This window comes from Octodon degus, unplaced genomic scaffold (assembly GCF_000260255.1).
Source record: "Octodon degus isolate 3935 unplaced genomic scaffold, OctDeg1.0 scaffold00038, whole genome shotgun sequence".
In the NCBI taxonomy this organism is placed as follows: Eukaryota; Metazoa; Chordata; class Mammalia; order Rodentia; family Octodontidae; genus Octodon; species Octodon degus.
Window position 1 is genome coordinate 1197546 of NW_004524614.1, and position 20037 is coordinate 1217582.

The 20037-nt window shown below is 44.7% G+C and overlaps 1 protein-coding gene across 4 annotated transcripts in view; it reads right to left on the reverse strand.

Annotated features, from left to right (window-relative positions):
* Positions 1 to 20037, reverse strand: part of Spata13 (spermatogenesis associated 13) — a 145325-nt gene that overhangs the window by 55465 nt on the left and 69823 nt on the right. For 3 of the 4 annotated variants that reach the window (XM_023715047.1, XM_023715042.1, XM_023715041.1), the window contains one exon: positions 675 to 1034. In XM_023715047.1, the coding sequence (XP_023570815.1) occupies positions 675 to 1034 (360 nt within the window). Of the gene's footprint in view, positions 1 to 674; positions 1035 to 5078; positions 5231 to 20037 lie in introns of those variants that run through there. The other variant, XM_023715043.1, reaches the window with a different exon arrangement.

The window sequence follows — 20037 nt, forward strand, 5'->3', positions numbered from 1 at the left end:
GAGAGAGAGAGAGAGAGAGAGAGAGAGAGAGAAACAGACAGTAACAGAGACAGAAAGAGAGAGACAGAGAGATGGGGTGGGGAGGAACTGGGGAGCTCCATTACCAAGTGCCTCGCATGCATTCAGCTCTGGCTTCTATCCCCAGAATGAAAAAAACAACAAACAGATTTTCTTAGACGATAGGGAATCATTTTTTCCCGTTTTCTTGTTTATCTTCAGTATTAGGAACGGAATGCAGGGCTGTGCATATTAAAACCAAGCACTCTACCACGGAGCTACATCCCTAGCCCTCCCAAATCTTTTATATTTTCCTACTTTCACATTTTAACAATGAACCATTCTGTGTTTAAAGACTCACTTGTTTCAGGATGGTCACTACATATTTCCTGCTACTTTTCCCTGGAAAAAAAACGCAGGTTTTTCAGACATAAGTACCAAACTTGTTTCATGTCTGATCTGAGATGCCAGGAAAGAAAGTTTAGTGAGAAGGCGCCCAGATGTTAGATGATTAGTTTTGAGTTCATGCATGTTTTCAGTTAGGAAGAAAAGGCTGCAAGTAGACAGGTCATCCTGGAGCGAGAGAGGAGAGCAGCTTCCAGTTTAGTCTGAGCAGGAGAAGAGGCCAGGGGGCCGGACAGGCCTTGCCGGCTGCGATAGAGGCGCACAGATCTTACTTGGGTTAGAAGGTTTTCCATCTCTTCTGCCTGGGTGCCGCCATACAAACTGACCCCTCCAATGACAGAAATGGGGCGTCTTCTCCGGCCTCCGCGAGGGCAGCCAGTGGAGGTCTGGTCTGCAGGGCTGGCAGAGGCCACGCTTGCTGGGGGCGGCCCATCCGTGCAGTCCTTGCTCTGCAGGTGCACAGCCACGGAGTCTTCAGGAATGGACGAGCTTCGGCTGGCCAGCTGGCCATAGTCAGACAGTGGCCGTGGTCTGGTCCTCCTTCCAGAGCCCCATTTCCTCTTGGAGATTCTGGCTGCCTCAGTCCTCTCCTCCTCCTGGGATGAGCCTGGCCTCCAGGGTTCACTGGTCACCTTTCCAAACCGAACAGGTTAGGTGAGCTTCAAGATATAGGCAGGAGGGAATAAGAACGGCCGCCTGCCCCGGTTCCCCAGGCCTACCTTCGATTCTCCTTTATGTTTTCTAATTTTTTCAGACTTTCATGATTTATTCCTTTACCTAAAACAATTATTTGTGCCACTGACAGTGAGGCCATAACTGACACAGGGATTAAAGAACCAAGTCCATCTTTCATTCTCATAGTTTAAGTAGTGATATTTGCAGATCAGTGATAAGCTATGATGAGAGACCCAAAGAAAACCAGGACCACTGCTGAGCTGAAAAAAGGAACTTGAACTGTGACAGCCATGATATCCCAGGGAGCTACAGGGCTGCACTGCTGAGCTCATAAGGTGATGCAGGGCTGTTCGGCGGCATTCTCTTTTAATAATGTTTGCTGCTTAAAAATAGAAGGTGCTGGAAAGTCCAGGGCTGGGGGACTCAAGCTCAAAGGGCTGCAGAACTGGAAGCCAGAGAACTAGCCATGTGGGCTTGGCTCGATCTCAGCTACGCTCTCTGGATCTGATTGCTGACTGGACCCAGCTCACAGTTCAGGTTCTGTTACCTCATGAGGCAGATCCTTTCTGCAGGCGGGAGCTGCTAGGGCACCCAGGTACAGCCTGTGCTAGGCAAGCCCTGCCTCCCTGAAGCCTCAAAGCCCATCAATGTTTCAAATCATTCTTTCAGAGGCAACACACTAGACTGGACAACACAAGAGGTTAGAATCGGAAAGACTTCGGTCATTCGCTCCCGTGTGGGCCACAAGCTAGCCCCGTGACCACAGGCAGATTCCTCCTCTCTCACTGTTTCTGAAACTGTTCACGGCACAAGAGAGCTGAGATAGCCCTTATCTACAGGAGTGAGCTGTCACTCTGGAGACCGGCAGAGGTTGGCTCCGGCAGATCCTTTACAGTCTGGCCAGAAAGAAGGGCTCTGGCAAATGAATACCCACACTCTGTCCACCCCCACCCAGTGTTTAAAATAAAAACAAAAGGACTGGCAGGCCAGGCACAGGGAGGACAATGGAGATGCCAGGGAAGACAAAGGTGTTCATGCCACAAAGCAGCATGTGCCAGCGGAGCAGAGAGCGCAGGACAGCCCGGGCAAACTGCCTACTTCAGTCTGGCGGGGCCTTAGCCAAGCTAAGGGATGGGGCTCAAGTCACCCTGTCTAAACATTTGTTAAGATCACACTCCTGAGGGAAGGTGGAGTTCAGTGCAGAGCATGCACCTCACACATGTGAGAGAGAACACACGCTGAGGAGGACATGGTAAAGAGACACACGGAAGGACTGCACACTGTCCACCTCTCTTCAGCCTCCTCAATTTTCAAATTAGAATCGAGACTAAAAAAGTGAAGTGACCTGGCCAGAGTCACTACCACTGAATGCCAGCAAAAGCACCACCAACTGGGCACATCTCTTCAGGTTTCCCAAAGTCTCTTACAGGTTCCAGCAATGTCCCCCCCAGGAATGCTGCCTTCACCACAGCAGGAGTCCAGACTGTACCATTGGGGCTTCTCCCCATCAATTTTTCTATTTTTTGAGCTGGTTGCTCAGCTGCCCAGGATGGGCCTGAACTTGCCATCCTCCTGCCTCCGCCTCCCAGAGTGCTGGGTTTGTAGACTCACAGCATCTCACCTGCCTCAGACTGCATGGCTATAAGAATTATATGGAGCCTCAGGCATCTGAGAATAGGATCCCCCCACCTAAAAGCAGAGACTCCCCCAAAATGCCAATGTCATAAATACCCTGGGAGTTTCCTGGCTGCAGCCAGAGAGAAGCCACACCATGGCTGGCTGGCTGAAACTGCCACAAACCCATCTCACTTCCCATCTGCTCTCCCCAGAGCCCTTAGCTTTCCTTAAGACACTGGCTTCTCCCCTAATGCCCTTTTCCTCTCCAGTTTCTCTGTAAGATAATAAAACCTAATAAATAAAACCTACTAATATAACTAGTCACCTACTGGATTTACATTTTTCTGTAAACTCCTGCACACCTACTATGTGCATGTGCATACTTATCTCTTTCCTTTGCTAATCTGTCCTTTTTTTCTTTTCTTTTTTTAGTTTAGTGGCTCTGGGGATTATATCGAGGGTCCTATAAGCAAAGGCTCTATGACTGAGCTACAACTTCTGTCATATATATACATACAATTTTCTTTTATTTTGAAGAGCAAACAGAACACCAATAGAAACGGGGGTGACATATAACAATACATATGTTAACAGATTTTCAAAACAAGAATAGCTGATTAATAATGATATATTATCTCTTTTTATTGTCAAATATGTTGCTCAGATTAACATAGTTATGCAAGATGCAACATATGATTGAATATTAGCACATGCTTTCAAGAAAACTTAAATTTTTGTTCTTGTTTTTCATTTTCTTTTATTACCTTTTTTAAATAGTGAAGAGAATTCTCTTAATGAATAGAGAGACTTGTTCTAATAGTGTTTCTAAATAGGATATCATGTCTGCATGTTATACAACAAATAACCACTAGGAAGACAGTACACAATGCATTAATTATTGGAACTGTCCTACCAATTTGACTTGAAACTATTGCTATTTATTTCTCAATAAAATTATGGAATAAATAAATAGTTAAGAGAGAGAAAAGATAGGAAATCAGGTAGGAGCAAAACCATACATGTATATATACCAGATAGCTAAGGCAATTGTGCTAAAAATTTCCATCAGTTTTTTGAAAATAGCAGTTAATGGGTGGAATTCTCACCTTGACTAACTCTCTATGCTGCTATCTGTGAACTAAGCAACTACAGTGAGAACAGCAATGTGTAATCCTAAAACCATGCTTTAAATACCTGTCATCTTGGTCTTCTAAATGGGTACCATTTCTAATGTCATATCAGTTATTACTATATGCTCTTTAAACTTCTGTCTTTTATCAGCTTACTTCACAGCCTCCAAGATCTAAACCTATTTTTTCCCTCCCAACATTGCCACCATGGAAAAATAGGAGAAATCCTGAAAAGTGACAATTATTTTCTGAATTACATATGAAGAACACATTATTGTGGATGATTGATATAAACTACCAGAACAAATGAAACAGCCTAAGTAGACAGTAGAACAAATCCACTTATGCTGTGGGCCCGCACCACCAAGCCAGAGCCAAGGAACCATCTAACTACTCACAACCTGTGTGTGGGTTTTGTAGTTTTATTTTTTTGCCCTGGCGGCTGGAAGATTCAGTTTGTTTTTACCTTTGTACAACACAGCCTGGTGTTCTTGCTGATGCCAAGAATAAGGAAATACTCCAGGAAGTGCAGGTGAGGGCACAGGGCTTTCCCTCCAATGCACCATGTCCCAGTGCGGCCACTGTCCACGCACTGGGGACACATTAAGAACAAAACTATAATATGTCAGTGCTCATTCAGCTCTCTTAGCCTGCCCGTGGCACCAAGTGCTCTCCGAACCACAGAGTGGGTAACAGATATATACAAAATTGAAATGAAATGTCCATTTTACTCCCAGCTAACATGGAGAGGGAAGGACAGGGACAACCTGAGGTTTAAGCTTCTATTCAAACATTGGCTCTTAGCCACAGAATTAAATGCTTTATAAAAACAAATGTGAACACTAATGGGTATTCTATTTTTCTTTCTTTTTTTTTTCTTTCTTTTTTTCCTTCCTTCCTTCCTTCCTTCCTTCCTTCCTTCCTTCCTTCCTTCCTTCTCCTTTTTTTTTTTGGAAAGCACGGTACTGGGAGTTTAAACGCAGGGCCTTCAGTGCTGAGCTATACCATGGGCCAATTTTTGTTTTGAAACAGGGTCTCACTAAGTTGCTAAACTGCGCAGGCTGGGCTGGGACTTGCCATCCGCTTGCCTCAGCCTTCCAGGGTTCTGGGATTACGGGCATATGCCACCATGTCTGGCTGTAAAAGAGTTATTGTGAAGTTCACATACTCCAGAAACACAGCCCAGCTTCATTTCTGGCTGTGTAGTTTGTGATTATTCCTGGAACTACAAGTCTATGCACAACAAACACGTACCTCAGGCTCCGCCATGGGCAGGGGCGGCCCGCAGACACACTGAAGGAACAGGCAGTTCACCACGTCCATGTTCTGCAGTCGTTCCTGCCTCAGCAGGACTGCGACGATTGGGGCCTACATGGCCATGCCAGAGGCCCGCAGGTCCAAGCCCAGCCTCCTGGGTCGCTATCAACTCAATGGCCAGTGCACACCCAGGTCATAAAGCACTGCAGACAGTCACAGGAGTTGCAGCCCTTTTAACTCTTGCCTTTCCATCTACTTTTCAAGAACTTTCCCTCCTCACTAGGACACACTTTCTACTTATATAAGACTCTTTCTTACTTCCTAAAACCAGAAAGTCTGGAGTGGGTATTACCTCCAGCAAGGTACTTCAATACATTGCTTTTGAAGTCACAGGGAAAGCAAATTATTAACCTGAGGATGAAAGAAAAGCTCTCATAAAATAACTTCATGTTACCTATATCTGTTCAGAAGCTGGCCTGACCAACAGAAGGATATGGGGGCCAATCAGCAATCGAGTGGCGTGGGTTGTCTGTGTCCCCTCCAAGTACCATGTGAGTCATAGAAAACCTACTATCTGACCCAGGAGAGTGACTTTATTTGGAGATTGGCTCTTTGCACATTAATCAAGTTAAGACGAAGTCACATAGGCCACTTGGAGGTCTGCAGAGGCGTACCTGGGACTGCCAGATGTTACCCACAACTGGAAGAGGCAAAGACGGCCCCTCCCTTATAGCCCTGCAGGGATCATAGTCCATGCGCACCTGGATTTGAAATCTGTCCTCTAGACCTAGCAGAAGAATAAACATCTAGATTTCTTGGGTTGTTGAGACTGTTGTTTATTGTTTCATTGTGTTGTCCAGGCTGGCCTTGAACTCAGTAGAGAGCCCAGCCTGCCTCAGCTTGTTGAGTGCTGGGATTATGGCTCATGCCACCATGCCTGACTCAATGTCTGTGAGGTTGTTTGTTTGTTTGATTTTTGTGAGACAAGGTCTCCGTGTTGTTTGGCCTGGACTCAGCCTCACAGCGCTCCTCCTGCCTCAGCCTCCCAGGTGTTGGGATTACAGGAGTTCCTCACCATGCCCAACTTGTTGGTGGTTCTAGGTCAGGCAGCCTGTGATAACTTGTTACAGTAACCCTAGGACAGGAATGCAGCAAGGTAATTTGAGTACAGGCACAGGAACTAAAGATGCTTTGTGGGGCTGGTGAGATGGCTCAGTGGTCTAAAGCACCTACTTAGAACAAACTAAGCCAAGCAAAGCACAGGGACCGCGGTTCAATCCCCCAGCACCACATGCCAGCCAGCCCCGCCCCCTGGTGGGCTGAGCTGGCCACACACACACACACAGAAAATAAATAAATAAAATTAAAAAAAAAAAGTAATACTAAATTAAAAAAAAATAAAAAAATAAAAATAAAGATGTTTTGTGAGTACCTGACAGAAGCAAAAGGAGCTCTGACGAAGCCAGTGGGTTTTCCATGGTGGACAGTAATGCAACAAGCTAAGCTCCCGGCTTTGCCCCAGTGCCCACAGCCCTGGACAGCATGGACAACTGAGGCAGAGATGCAGAGGGGGAAGATGAACATCTGACAAGCAACACCACAGGGGACACCCACACCAGGAAAGACGGGGTACAGCCTGCCAGACCAAGGCTGGAACCTGCGGCTCCTTCTGCAACTTTGGCCAGACTTTGTTAGGACAATGCGTGAGGGGTGAGGTGGCACACACCTGTAATTCCAGCACTCTGGGAGGCCGAGGCAAGAGGACAGCAAGCCTGAGCCCAGCCCGGGCAACTTAAGTAACTTAGGCCACACCGAGGAAGGCAGCCCTTTCTTAACCTAAAAATGAAAAAGGGTTGGGATGCAAGCACAGTATGAAGGTACAAGGGCCCTTTGTCCTATTCCCTGTCTCTCTCTCTCTCTCTCTCTCTCTCTCTCTCTCTCTCTCTCTCTCACACACACACACACACACACACAATGAAGCTAAACTTTTAAAATGGCTTGTTCATTCTCATGATGTCAAAACGTGAAGGGGTCGTACACAACCCAGTCTGTCTGATTTTAAAACCTCTGCTCTTCCCACACTGCAACCCTGTATTCCTGGCAAGCAAGCTTGCAGGAGGAAGAGAGAGCCACTATATTTTCCCTCATTTAGGTACAGAACTGCCTGCGGGAGCTGGAGTGCGCACTGTACTTACCAAAGGCTCTGCTCATGGGCGGTGGGAAGTGGCTGAAATGCGTACATCTGTTCTTAGAACCACAGTTTGAAATCCATATGATAACCATTGGGCCAACAATGACGCAACTCAATTATCTAAATATTTAAAGAGCTGTGCAGGGTCAGGTGGCTTGGGGCACACTGGTCTGGAGGCCAAGACAAGAGGACTCCAAGTTCAAGGCCAGCCAGACCATACCTCAAAGGGGATAGGGGGGCTGAGAATGCAGCTCTGAGGCAGTGTTGGCCTGTCACTCATGAGTTCCTGGCTCAATCCCAGCACCATGAACAAAAGAATGGCAACAGCAATATGGCAGGTGAATTAGCAGAACCAGTGTCAGGTTTAATAACACCTTATTCTGAATGGTATCTGGAGAAAGTAGCAAAATCTACTGCGCCAGCGGAAAACGACTGCGGTCCAACAATATCACAGTATCGTTAAAATGGTTAGGGGCCAATGCTTACATTCATAATGGAAGCATATGATCCATTTTTAGCTAGAAGCTGGTGAAAATAAAAATACAAGTACCTCCCCCCACATACACACCTCAATTTCTGTCCACGGAGCCACCCTTGGGTAAGCCTAGGTTAAAAGTCAACCACATCACCTAGAGGAGCCTGTGTTACCTGCCATACACTGCAATTCTGAAAAATCAAGTTTGAGGTCCTGTGGCACAGACATGCAACAGCAGGGCTCACGCTCGGGCCTAGGAACTGAGCAGCCCCGTCTGGAAAGCTCGAGACAAGAAGTACTTTGGAGTTCAGAATACCTACATATTCACCGCGAGGTATCTCGGGGATGGGATCCAAACCCAACATGACACTCCCTTATTTTTCATATTCACCTTAGCCACGTAACTTGAAACTAAGCTTATACAATATTTTAAGATAATTTTGTGCTCAAAATAAAGTCATGCTTCTTCCACTTGTTGGATCATGCAGGTGCTCAACAAATGTTGGATTTTGAAATTTGAATTAGGCATGTTTACCCTGTATATCTAATTTTCCTTAGTTGAAAATTAATATATCATAATCAACAATGCCATTCATATAACCACTTTTTTGTGTTATAAACGTATGCCCCAGGATTTTAGGTGGGTGAGAACTCCAGGATCCTAGATGAACTGCCATATTTTAAGGATTTGAAGGCAAGAACAAGGATATATTCACACACACACACACACACACACACACACACACACACACACACACACTTTTGAGACAGGGACTTGCTATGGATGTAGTTCAGGCTGGCCTCTAACTCGCAGTGACCCTGTTGCCTCAGCCTCCCAATATAGTCACATATTTAGAAAGAGAACTTTGAGCCCTGATTGCTCTTTCCCTCCAATCCTGCTGTTACTCCCTTTAATTCTTTTTTTTTTTTTAATTGTATTGTCAATTTCTGCTTGTTTTTTTTTTTTTTTTTTTTTTTTGACGGAACCGGGGATTGAACTCAGGTCCTTGTGCTTGCCAGGGAAATGCTTATTCCACTGAGCCATCTCCCCCCCACCTTTTTTTTTTTTTAAATGTTTCCTTTATTTATTTCTTTTTTCTTTTTTTTTGTATGGTCAGCTCAGCCCACCCTGGGGGCAGGGCTGGCATGGCATGTGGTGCTGGGGATCGAACCGAGGTCCCTGCATGCTTGCCTAAGCACCTGCTTTAGACCACTGAGCTATCTCGCCAGCCCCACTCTCTTTAATTCTGGTACCAACTGTTTGCCTAAGTGTAACTCTTTGGTTTAGCTTCCCTGTATCGTGTGTGTGTGTGTGTGTGTGTGTGTGTGTGTGTGTGTGTATGTTACTGGGGACTGAACTGAGAACCTGTGTCCTGAGCTACATACCCAGACCTTCTGTATTTTTTTATTTAGAGACAGGCTCTTGCTAAGGTGCCCAGGCTGAGCTTGAACTTTTGGCTTGCCTGCCTCAGCCTTTCAGAAGCGAGGATTGCAAGAGTGTGCCGCCATGCCCAGCTCATAACATCATTCTAAATGCAAAGAATACTCTCTCCAAACGGTCAGAAGAAACACAGGTGACGCTCAGTGCTGGCGGCACTCGGCTCTCTCCCGCTGCCACGGAACCTTAGCACTTCTTGTGGTAATCACAGCAGACACATCCAAATGCCAGGTGTTGCCAGCTGGCAACACAGCAGTGCCCATCTGGGATGTTATTCTGTCTCATAGGGAGGCTTATAACAGAGAAATGGAACGGCAGGAAAAACCACTCTAGAACCAGTTTCTTTCTTTCTCTTTTTTAAAAATGTATTTGGTACAGGATCTACAGGGTCTCACTACGTAGATTGCACTTGTAGTGATCCCCCTGTTCTCACCCTCCCAAGTGCTGGGACTGCAGGCTCGTGCCACCATGCCCAGTCTCATATGCCATTCTGGTGCACCCCAGGGGTGGGGCTGGCACGGCTTGTGGTGCTGGGGATCAAACCTCAGCTGCTGTGCTCTGCCTAAGCAGGCACTGTAGTCCGCTGAGCTATCTGGCCGGCCCCTGGAACTAGTTTCTTAGTCTCAAACTAAAATCTCTCCTAGAGGATACTGAAATTTACCTTCCTGTATTATATGATTTCAAAAAGGTCTGAATACGTACTTGCTATTTCCAAATTAAAATATGGCTCTCATGAAGGGAAATTAAGGCAAATAGAGAGAAAATTAAAAAACTTAAAATATACTGTGCCATCAGTGCCAGTCATCTGAATGCCTTATAAATGTATGTATGTATGTATGTATGTATGTATGTATGTATATATGTATGTATATATGTATCCTCTCTGAGTGCTGAGCATTGAACTCAGTCTTGTGCACACACACCAGTCACGCAACTAACACCAAGCTGCTACGCACAGGGATGAGTCCAGGGACCCAGGACTACGCTGCACCCCCAGTGCCCAGTGATGTGAGGCTCACCCAGCATGTGGGAGGCCTTGGGTTTGGTCCCCAGCACACAAGAAAAGTATGAAATGCTGCTTGTAGTTGAGTATAAAAGGTTATTTGAAAAAGTTATTTGATTATAAACAGTTATTATGGTTATTTCCATAAACATTGGCAATGTCTTTACCACTGCAAAACAAAAACCAAAACAAACTCAAGCAAACAACACACAGGACAATGAGGGTGTAGCTCAGAGGCAGAGTGTTCATGTGCACTGCATACTAGGGCCCTGAGTTTAATTACTGGCATCACCCCGCTGCCACCCCCCGCCACACCCCAAAGCTAGGCATGGTGGGGCCCATAATCCCAGCACCCAGAGCATGCAGCTGGAGGATCATAAGTTTGAAGACAGTCTGTTTGTGAGACCCTGTTTCAACACAGCAATTTAAAAAAAAAAAAAAAAAAAGCTGGCATGGAGGCACACATCTGCAATCCTGGCATTTGGGGAGGCTGAGGATGAATTTTCAGCTCAGGCTGATCTGAGTTCTACAGAATACACGTGTCACATTATAATCTTCTACTTCATAAGTAAGTACTAATATTATTGGTAAATTTTAAAAAGTAGTCAGCAAAGAGACTCTTGTTAGATGTGTGATTCCATTCCCCTTCATCTTGTTGTTTTCATTACCTTTTGTGGTTCTTTGAGATAAGACAGGGTCTCCACATCTGGTTCAGGTGGGCTGTGAATTCATGACATAACCCAGGCCATCCCTGAACTTGAGATCTTCCTGCCTCAGCCTCCCAAGTGCTGGGATTACAGGGGTATACTGCTGTGCTTATCTCCTTTGTTGTTTTGTAGGAAAATCCTATTTGATAACATTTCACTAGAGAGAATACATTCTAGAAGTGAGCCACTGGAAAGTTTAAAAATCTCATTTATGTCATCTATATTTTAGATTTTATATTTTGAAAGAAATTATAGAAAAAAGGTATTTTTTTGATAGTGAACACAAATCTTTCAAAGTAATAAATTCTTTTTTTAAAACAAAAAAGTTTAGAAAATGACTCAGCAAAGCAAAAGGCTAGCTACATGTTTAGACTCATGATCTGAATTTCTAATTTTTTTTTTTTTTTTTTTCCAGACAGGGTCTTGCCACACAGTTCAGGCCGGCCTTGAAATCACTGTGGAGCCCAGACTGGCCTTGAACTCATGGCAATCCACCTGCCTCAGCCCCCTGACTTTTGGGGTGACAGGCATCTGCACCTATGCCCAGCTTGAATTTCTGATTTCTTATTTCTGTAAGAGATTCTTTCACTTCAGAAATTTTTTTTCCCCGCAGAAGGAAACAAAAACAAAAAGTATAACTAGATTTAACTCAGGGTGAAATAAATACAAGTTAGCACAAAGACGACTAGTAGAAAGCACAGTAATTCTTTTCACATCACGATAAAAGCACCTGGCAGCGGAGAACATCTGATGAGGGTCCACTTGGGGTTGCTATTTAGGAAATGTTATAAGACAGCGGGATTCTCGGCAGCACCACTGTAGCAAAATGTTAAATTCATTAGGAAAAACCATATAATTATATATGCATATATATATATGATATATATGTGCAAAGATGAACATGTACACACTTGAGTTGCTGGGCTCAAACCCAGGGCTTTGCACATGCTAACAGATGTTCTACCACTAAGCTACACTTCTGGCACCAGGAAAACATTTTTGTGTGTGGTTTTAAAAATTTTTTATTGGTACACTTTAGATAAACATAGTAATAACATGCATACAGGGAATTGGTACCTGGGCATAATGTGTCTTTCCCCTCCCATACCTTTCTCTTCCCTCCAACGCCTCCTCCCTCCTTATGCACAGAAGCACTGTTTCCATTTTCCCTTCTATTCCTTATTTCTTGTTCCTTCCTTTCTTCCCCCTACCCCCTTCTTTGTTTCCCTCCTCGGCTGAGCATTTCCTTCCCATTTCCTAATATCTGCTATACATTTTGGTTCTTATTTACACCTTTGGTTTCTCACGTCACAGGAACAGTGCAGTATTTAAACAAGTGAGCCCAGGAAAGATATTTTTGCAAGGTACAAACAGGATCATATTTTAAAATGCTCTCCCAAGTTGCAATTGGAATTTTTGTGCTTCAGCTTCTAGAACAGCGCTCTCAGAGAAGATGACCGAGAGCCCGTAGAACATGGGAAGCTGCATTCTCCGTGGTGTAAACCAGACACAGCTCAATAGAAGGTGGGATAACTGGGGGTCTCTGTATAAAAATATAAGTCTTCATGTGATGTACAAGAAGGACTCAAAACGAACAATAAAAACTTTCAAACGGGCCAGGGAGCTAGCTCAGCAGCATAAGCGCCCGCCTGGGAAGCATGAGGTTCTGAGTTCAATCCCTGCTATCACAAGAACAACAAAACAAAAACTTCCCAAAGATAATATGATGGACAAATCTATGACCTTGGGGTGGGTGAAGATTTTTTAGTTGTAACACTAAAAGCACACACAAAAAATTGGTAATTGGACTTTCATCAAAACTAGAAACTTCACTTATCTGTAATCCCAGTACTCTGGAAGCTGAGGCAGAAGGATCACAAGTTTGAGCCTAACTCCGGGCAACTCGGGAACTTGATAAGACTGTCTCAGAACAAAGCTGAAAGAGGGCTGGGGATTCAGCTCAGCCCAAAGGCCCGGCTTGAACCTACTGCAGCAAAAACAAATGCGAAAACTAAACAGAGCAAAGCTAGAAAGGAATTGGGGCTATAGCACAGTGGTACAGCACTTCCTAGCTTACTCCAGGTCCTGCATTAGATCCCAGCACTACACATGAGAAGAAAACAACAAAACAAAACAAACCTAGAAACTTTGAACTCTTTAAAGAAATAATTCAAAAAACAAAAATAAAAACCAAACTGGAAAAACACTAGTAATTCACCAAAGATGGTGCTTTCACACATCCCCAGGCTGGGCTAAGGGCGAACAGACAGCGAAGAACTCATTGTTTCTGGGTGTGTCTAGGAGGGATAAAGTAGCACCGGAGCCAGCCCACTGGATAAAGAGGACACATCCTCACCAACCCTCACCAACGTGGGGAGGTACCAGCCCATGCCCTGAGGGCACCAGCAGAAAAAACAGGCTCCAGTGTTGAGCATGCCCTTCTCTAGTGGCCATGAATCATCCTTGTCCTGCTACCCCGGGACATCAGGGCTCCCAGACCTTGGGTCTTCAACCTACAGACCCCACCCAGTTCTCAGGACCTCAGACTGCTCAGAAGGCAAGCGCTCTGGCTTTCCTAGGTCTTCAGCCTGCAAGGCTGACTGGGGGCCTCCCCTCTGCCCCCAGCCAGTTTCCATTGCAAATTGCACACACCCCAACTGCTGGTTTTGCGTCTCTGGAGAACTCTAAGGCATCAGGTATCTAATAGAAGATTCAGACTAGGGCTGGAGAGATGGCTCAGTGGTCTAAAGCACCTACTTAAAAAACAAGCTCAGCAAAGCATCAGGGACCACGGTTCAATCCCCCAGCACCACATGCCAGCCAGCCCCGCCCCCTGGTGGGCTGAGCTGGCCACACACACACACAATAAATAAATGTAATAAATAAAAATAAATAAATATTAAAAATAAAAAAAAATAAAAAAAAGAAGATTCAGACTAGGAATATGTAAAGAAAATTTAACAGCCTAATAATAAAAAGACAAAGATGCAATAAACAGAGCTAGACCGCAGCAGGGCCAGAAGGCTCCTCAGGGCAGGGGAGAGTTCCTTTAACTAGATTGTGGTCACAAGCGCACAACTCCATACACTTCCTAACAGCTGTCAAACTAAACTTATGTTAGTGAACTTAATGCCATGTAAATTGTATCTCCTTGTCCATTTTGTATCTGTGTTTTCAAAATGGTGAGGATAGATGTATAGTTACATTCTCTTAATGAATAGAGGGATCTGTTCTAATAGTATTTGTAAATAGGATATCATGTCTGCATCTTGTACAGCAAATAACCACTAGGAAGAGAGTACGCAATGTGTTAATTATTGGAACTGTCCTACCAATGTGATTTGAAACTGTCTCATTGTTATTTGTTTTTCAATAAAATTATAAAAAAAAACCCAATTAATCTTGGCCAGGTGTTGTGGTCCACACCTGTAATCCCAACATGTGGGAGGCTGAGGTAGAAGGAACATCATGAATTTGAGGCCAGCTTGGTTTACAAAGTGAGTTCAAGGCCAGCCTGAACTGCATAGCAAAATCCTATCGCAAAAAGACAAAAACAAACAAACAAAAAAAGCAAAAACCACCCAGACAAAAAACTAACCTTCGGCAGATACCAGGGGTGCAGCCCATGCTGGACATCTGCCTAGCAATCATGAGACCATGGATTCAATACCCAGAACTATAGGGAACAGGATCTTGGGTAGGCTTTCTGCGGTTACTACATTTACTTCTACAAATGCAGTAGTATTGTCTTGGTTCTAGGAATGGCTCTGTGAGATAGCTATGAATAACTTTTGAACTGCTTAAATCTCCCACTGAGCTCTTTGAATAGCCTAAAAAGTAACTTCTAAGTGATCTACCGGAAGCCCCAATCATGTCGTGGACTCGTACCTCTGACCAACGCACAGAGCAGATGCTGCCCCTTGGTGTTATTATTGTCTATCAGGTACCCATTGCCACCTTAGAACTCTATGATCTTTCAAGCTGAAAACAGGCCCCCATCCATTTCCTGCAATAGTCCTTACTACAGACTGGGGAGAGGTTTTATTTTAGTGACAATGTAGCTTGCACAAACATCCTCCCCTTTCTCTCTCCAGTCCGCTGTCTTGTTTGGCTGGTGGTATTGCAACACCACATCCCTCCCGGCCACCAGTGATCTTTACCTCTAGATCTGTTTCCAAAAGGGTCTAGAAAATTACAATCTCTAGACACTGCTAAGAGATCACCTTAACTTGGGACTATTCTGCCAAAACATCTACAAAACTCACTGAAAGTAGAAATGGAGACCTTTGGAATCTACTCTTTCCTTCCTACTTCCATAGCTTTAATACCAGTCTCAAGGCCCATGGACTGGTGGTCCCTGCTGTCCTTGACTACCTACTTGACCCACCCTGCTCTGCTCAGCTGATGAGCCCAGCCAGGGCCCTCTGTGGTCACTGCTCAGACTATCCTGGCTCTGCGCTGCCTGCAGGTGAAGTCCCAAGGGGCAGCGGTCTGAGCAAGGCCCTTCCTAATCATGACCAGACTGATCTTACCTGCTTTGTCTCCACCCATTCACTTGTGCAGTCCCCAAAGCACAACGGATTAGTCATTTTGCTGGACTCTCCAAGCATCGTAGGTGTGCTGGCTACATACATGTTGCATGTCTTAGTTTTCTCATTGCTGAGACAAAATAGTCAACACCTAAAGTTATAAAGGAGGAACGGTTTATTTCCCTTACAGTTAGTAAAGGTTTCAGCTCATAGTCAAGTGGCTCCAAGTCAGGATGGCATGCAGGGGGGCATCAGAGAAGAGCAAAAGTTCATGGCAAAGCAGGACAGGCAGAAGGCAGTCAGCAGTGAAATAGCAAGCAGCAAATGACAAGACCCAAGCAGCAACAACAGCAGCCCTCTTTCTGTCTCTCAAATTTTAGCAAGGTCCATCCATGAACCAATCCCAGCATTGCATCCTTGATTCTAGCATCTCACACCCTAGTTCCAGCTACCTCCAAAAGGCCCACCTATGACTGCATGAGGCTTTGGGGTGGGGGGACATCTAGACACGAGCCATAACAATGTGTGACCACGCTTCACCTTCACAACCCCATGGAGAGGGACACTCATCGGCCCCAGATTAGAGGTGATGGAAACAAGGGACACAAAGAGAAGTCTAGTACACTGCAATGCCATGGCCCAGGCTAGTGCCTGACTCTTCCCATCAGCCCAGAAGGCCCATCTCCTCTTTCCCTGCTGTTCCATCTGCCCTACCCGACCCTTCCTCAAAGACCCCACTTGGCTGTCCCTGCCCAATTCTGCCACTTCTGTCCACCAGTTGGTAGCCCCACAGCACTGTGTACATGCTCAGGAGATGCTCTTGTCACTACACTGACGCTAGTCTGCAGCACCCGGTCTACCAGGGAGACAACGACCCCAGGCAAAAGAGGACAGCTTTGCGAGCTCTCCCAGTCCAGCACACAGCAGGTGCTGACCGGCAAGGCACGTGTTCCTTGCCTTCCAGGCTTATTCAGTCCTGCTCTTTCCTGAGGCTCGTCACACTCACCCTCCCCTTCCCTGCCATGTAGCTGTTAGGTTGTGTGGCAAGAAACTCTGGACAGCTTTCCTTCTGGTCACACCCTCTCCTCAATTAGCTTCGCTCTAGGTGGTAAGTTAATTTCTCCAGCACACATTTCTGAACTTGGTTTGTCTCTGAGTACAACGGTCTTGGACCCCCAGCTTTTCCCAGTTTTGGTATTGAATAGATTCTCTGCATGGAATTCTGGTATGTGTGACCTAGACTTAAGATATCACCTTAACTTGGATTGTTCCGCCACATCAAACCAAACTGCACTACTTCCTGTTCTCTGCTGTCGGTAGTTTTTATCAAGTTGACGTACATGTCGATCACATTTATTATATGGAATTTCTAGCACACATGATGTATCCTGGTACCTCCTCTTTTCCCCATTCTCTTCCCTTCCCTTCAACCTCTCTTCCCCTCATTTACAAAGTTGTTTCCATTTTATCCTTCTCTCATTTTTTTCTTTTCCCTTTCTTTTTTTAAAAAAATATTTATTTATTTATTGTGTGTGTGTGTGGCCAGCTCAGCCCACCAGGGGGCGGGGCTGGCTGGCATGTGGTACTGGGGATTGAACCACGGTCCCTGTGTTTTGCTTAGCTTAGCTTGTTCTAAGTAGGTGCTTTAGACCACTGAGCCATCTCACCAGCCCCTTTTTTCCCTTTCTTTCCCCCTCCTTCCTCCCTCCCTAGTTCTCCTTTCCTTTTGAATAATTGCTTCCTATTTCAATATTTATTATATGTTTTGGTTCTTACACTTTGTTTTTCATGTTAGAAAAAACAATGCAATATTTACACAAGTGTGTCTGATCTATTTCACTTAAGAGTACAGTTTTAAGGTGCTTCCATTTAGCTACAAATGTCTCAAGTTTATCCTTCTTTATACTCCACTGCATGAAAATGCAGCTGTTTTTCCATTCATCGATTGATGGGCATTTGGGTTGTTTCCATTTAGCTATTATAAATTGTGCTGCTGTAAACATGGGTACACATATATTTCTCTAATATGATGCTTTAAATTTTTTTTTGGATGATAACAAAAAGGGGAATAGCTGGGTCAAATGGGACCTCTAGTCCTAGTTTTCATTTTTTCTTTTTCCGAGACAGAGTCTCGCTATATAGTCCAGGCTGGCTCAAATTCATGGTGATCCTCCTGCCTCAGCCTCCCAAGTGCTAGGATTATAGGTGCGTACTGCCACACCTGGGCTTCTGAGTCATAGTTTTTTGAGGACTTTCCACACTGATCTCCACAGCGGTTGCACTAATCTACACTCCCACCAACAGTGGACCTGCTTTTTTCAATTGTTTATATGTTTTAAATATTGGCCTGAGAACAGACTAATATCGTCTGTTGTTTGAGAGACAGCTGGCAAAACTATTTTCCTGCTCTGTGGGTTGTCTCATCACTCTGTTGGTGATTTCTTTGAAGTAAGATGAGACCTCAGTTGCCTGTTCTCCGTCTTTGTACACATTCCCAGTTACTGCACTTGTCTGAAATGCCTCGTCTTCCTTGTAACTACCTGCAGAATTCCCACTTCCCAGGACCGACTATCATCCTTGTGAAGCCTTCACTGAATGGAGCCAACCTGGTGCGGGCGGGTGAGAACTGCAGCTCTCCTCAAACTTCCAGTATCGTGCTCTGCCTCTTTTCTGGGATTAGCCCCACTCCACACAGTTCTCCTATGGTTTATGCATCTGGGACCTTATGGTCTTGCTGCTATCACCCAAATTCCTTTTCAAGCTGCCCCTGGTTGGTCTTTTCCACTCAAGAAATTCAGCTAGATATACTACTGAAAGAATATCAGTGTTAGGATATGCTGGAACTTTACTCTCATGCATTAAAAGAAAAAAAAATAGGGCCGGTGAGATAGCTCAGTGGATTAAGTACCTGCTAAGGCAAGTGCAAGGACAGGGGTTCAATCCCTGGTACAGCATGCCATACCAACCCCGCCCCTGGGCAGTCTGAGCTGGCAACTAAGTCCGGGCATGGTCGCGCACACCTGTAATCCCAGTGCTGGGGAGTCTGAAAACAGGAGAAACACTATGAGTCGGAGCTGTTTAGAGAGACCCTGTACCAGATACATAAATTTAAAAAATGATACCAGGCTAGTTATTTGAAGAATCTCTCAATCCCTTGTAAAACTATAACACAGCATTATATATGTATATGTATATTTAAAAATCTGGGGGCCTGGGAGATGGTTCAGTAGAATAAGCACTTCCCTGGCAAGCACAAGGGCCTGAGTTCAATCCCCAGTTCCACCAAAAGAAAAAAAAAAAAAGTCTTTAACCCAACATTTGTCGTAAATCAGGTCATTCAGGCGTGTGGTGTTTACCTGTAGTCCCAGCACTTGGGAGTGCTTTGAATTTGAGGCCAGCCTGGGCTGCACAGTGAATGCAAGGCCAGCTGGAACTACAAAGTGAGACTTTGTCTCAAAAACACAAACAAGCAAACAACAGCAAATAGAAGGAGTCAGGTGAGTCTAGGAAGAACAAATTATGTAAAGGAACAGCGAAAACCAGTGGCACCAGTGTGACAGCGCTAGACTACATGTTTCACACACACAACTCTCTATTCTTAGGACCCCGAAAGGCAAGGACAAATATTCCATGTTCAGGTTGGGTATTCCTTCTTTCCTTTTCTTTCCCCTTTTTTTCTTTCTTTCTTCCTTTTCTCTCTCTCTCTCTCTCTCTCTCTCTCTCTCTCTCTCTCTCTCTCTCTCGACAGGGTCTTGCTACGTAGTTCAGGATGGCTTGGAAGTTGCTATGTAGCCCAGGCTGGCCTCCAACTCTCAGGGATCTTCCTGCCTCAGCTTTCCTAGTGCTGGTATTACAGGAGTGGACCACTGCATCTGGCTCTACTGTTAATTGAAAACCCATTTCGAACTGTATCAACTAGGAACAATTTCAGGGGCTTGTTCAATAGATCTCTGGTCTTAGACCACAGCTGACCGCCAGGTGGCAGGAGTAGACTGTTCTAGAATGAAAGTAACAGCAGTTTTCTCTCTGTCAGGCTACTACACACAATTTTGTTAAACTACTGATAACTTTCTGAAGATGGTGTTCTTTTAGGATGGTATGATATGAGTAAATGATAACAAATAAAAATTATTCCTCCCATTGGAAGTGTCTTATTTAATTTAAAATAATACCACAGTACATATGGCTTTTAATCTTTTCATTCTATCAAAAAAAAAAGTTTCAATTTAAACTTGTACATATAACCATTCTGACAATAGACTAAATAGCAAATAACATATCCTAAAATATGGTGAAAACTACAGTTTAATTTTGTATAATGTATAAATAAATAAAAACTGACTTTAAACTCATGAAGGTTGACATCCTTGTGTTTTGCAAAATGTTTTGTCTCGTTAGTTTGTGTTTGGTTTCTCAATCTCAAACAGAGTGAAGATTTCAGGTTACAGTTTAAAAACACTTCTCTGGGCTAGCTGCCATCTTGGGTCCCCGCGTGTGCGCGCCTAATCTCAGCTGGTGTGCCCGAGACCCCTGAGCGCCACCCCTAGTCCCCCGTGCTGCCCCATATCTGCTCCGACAAGATGAAAGAAACTATCATGAACCAGGAAAAACTC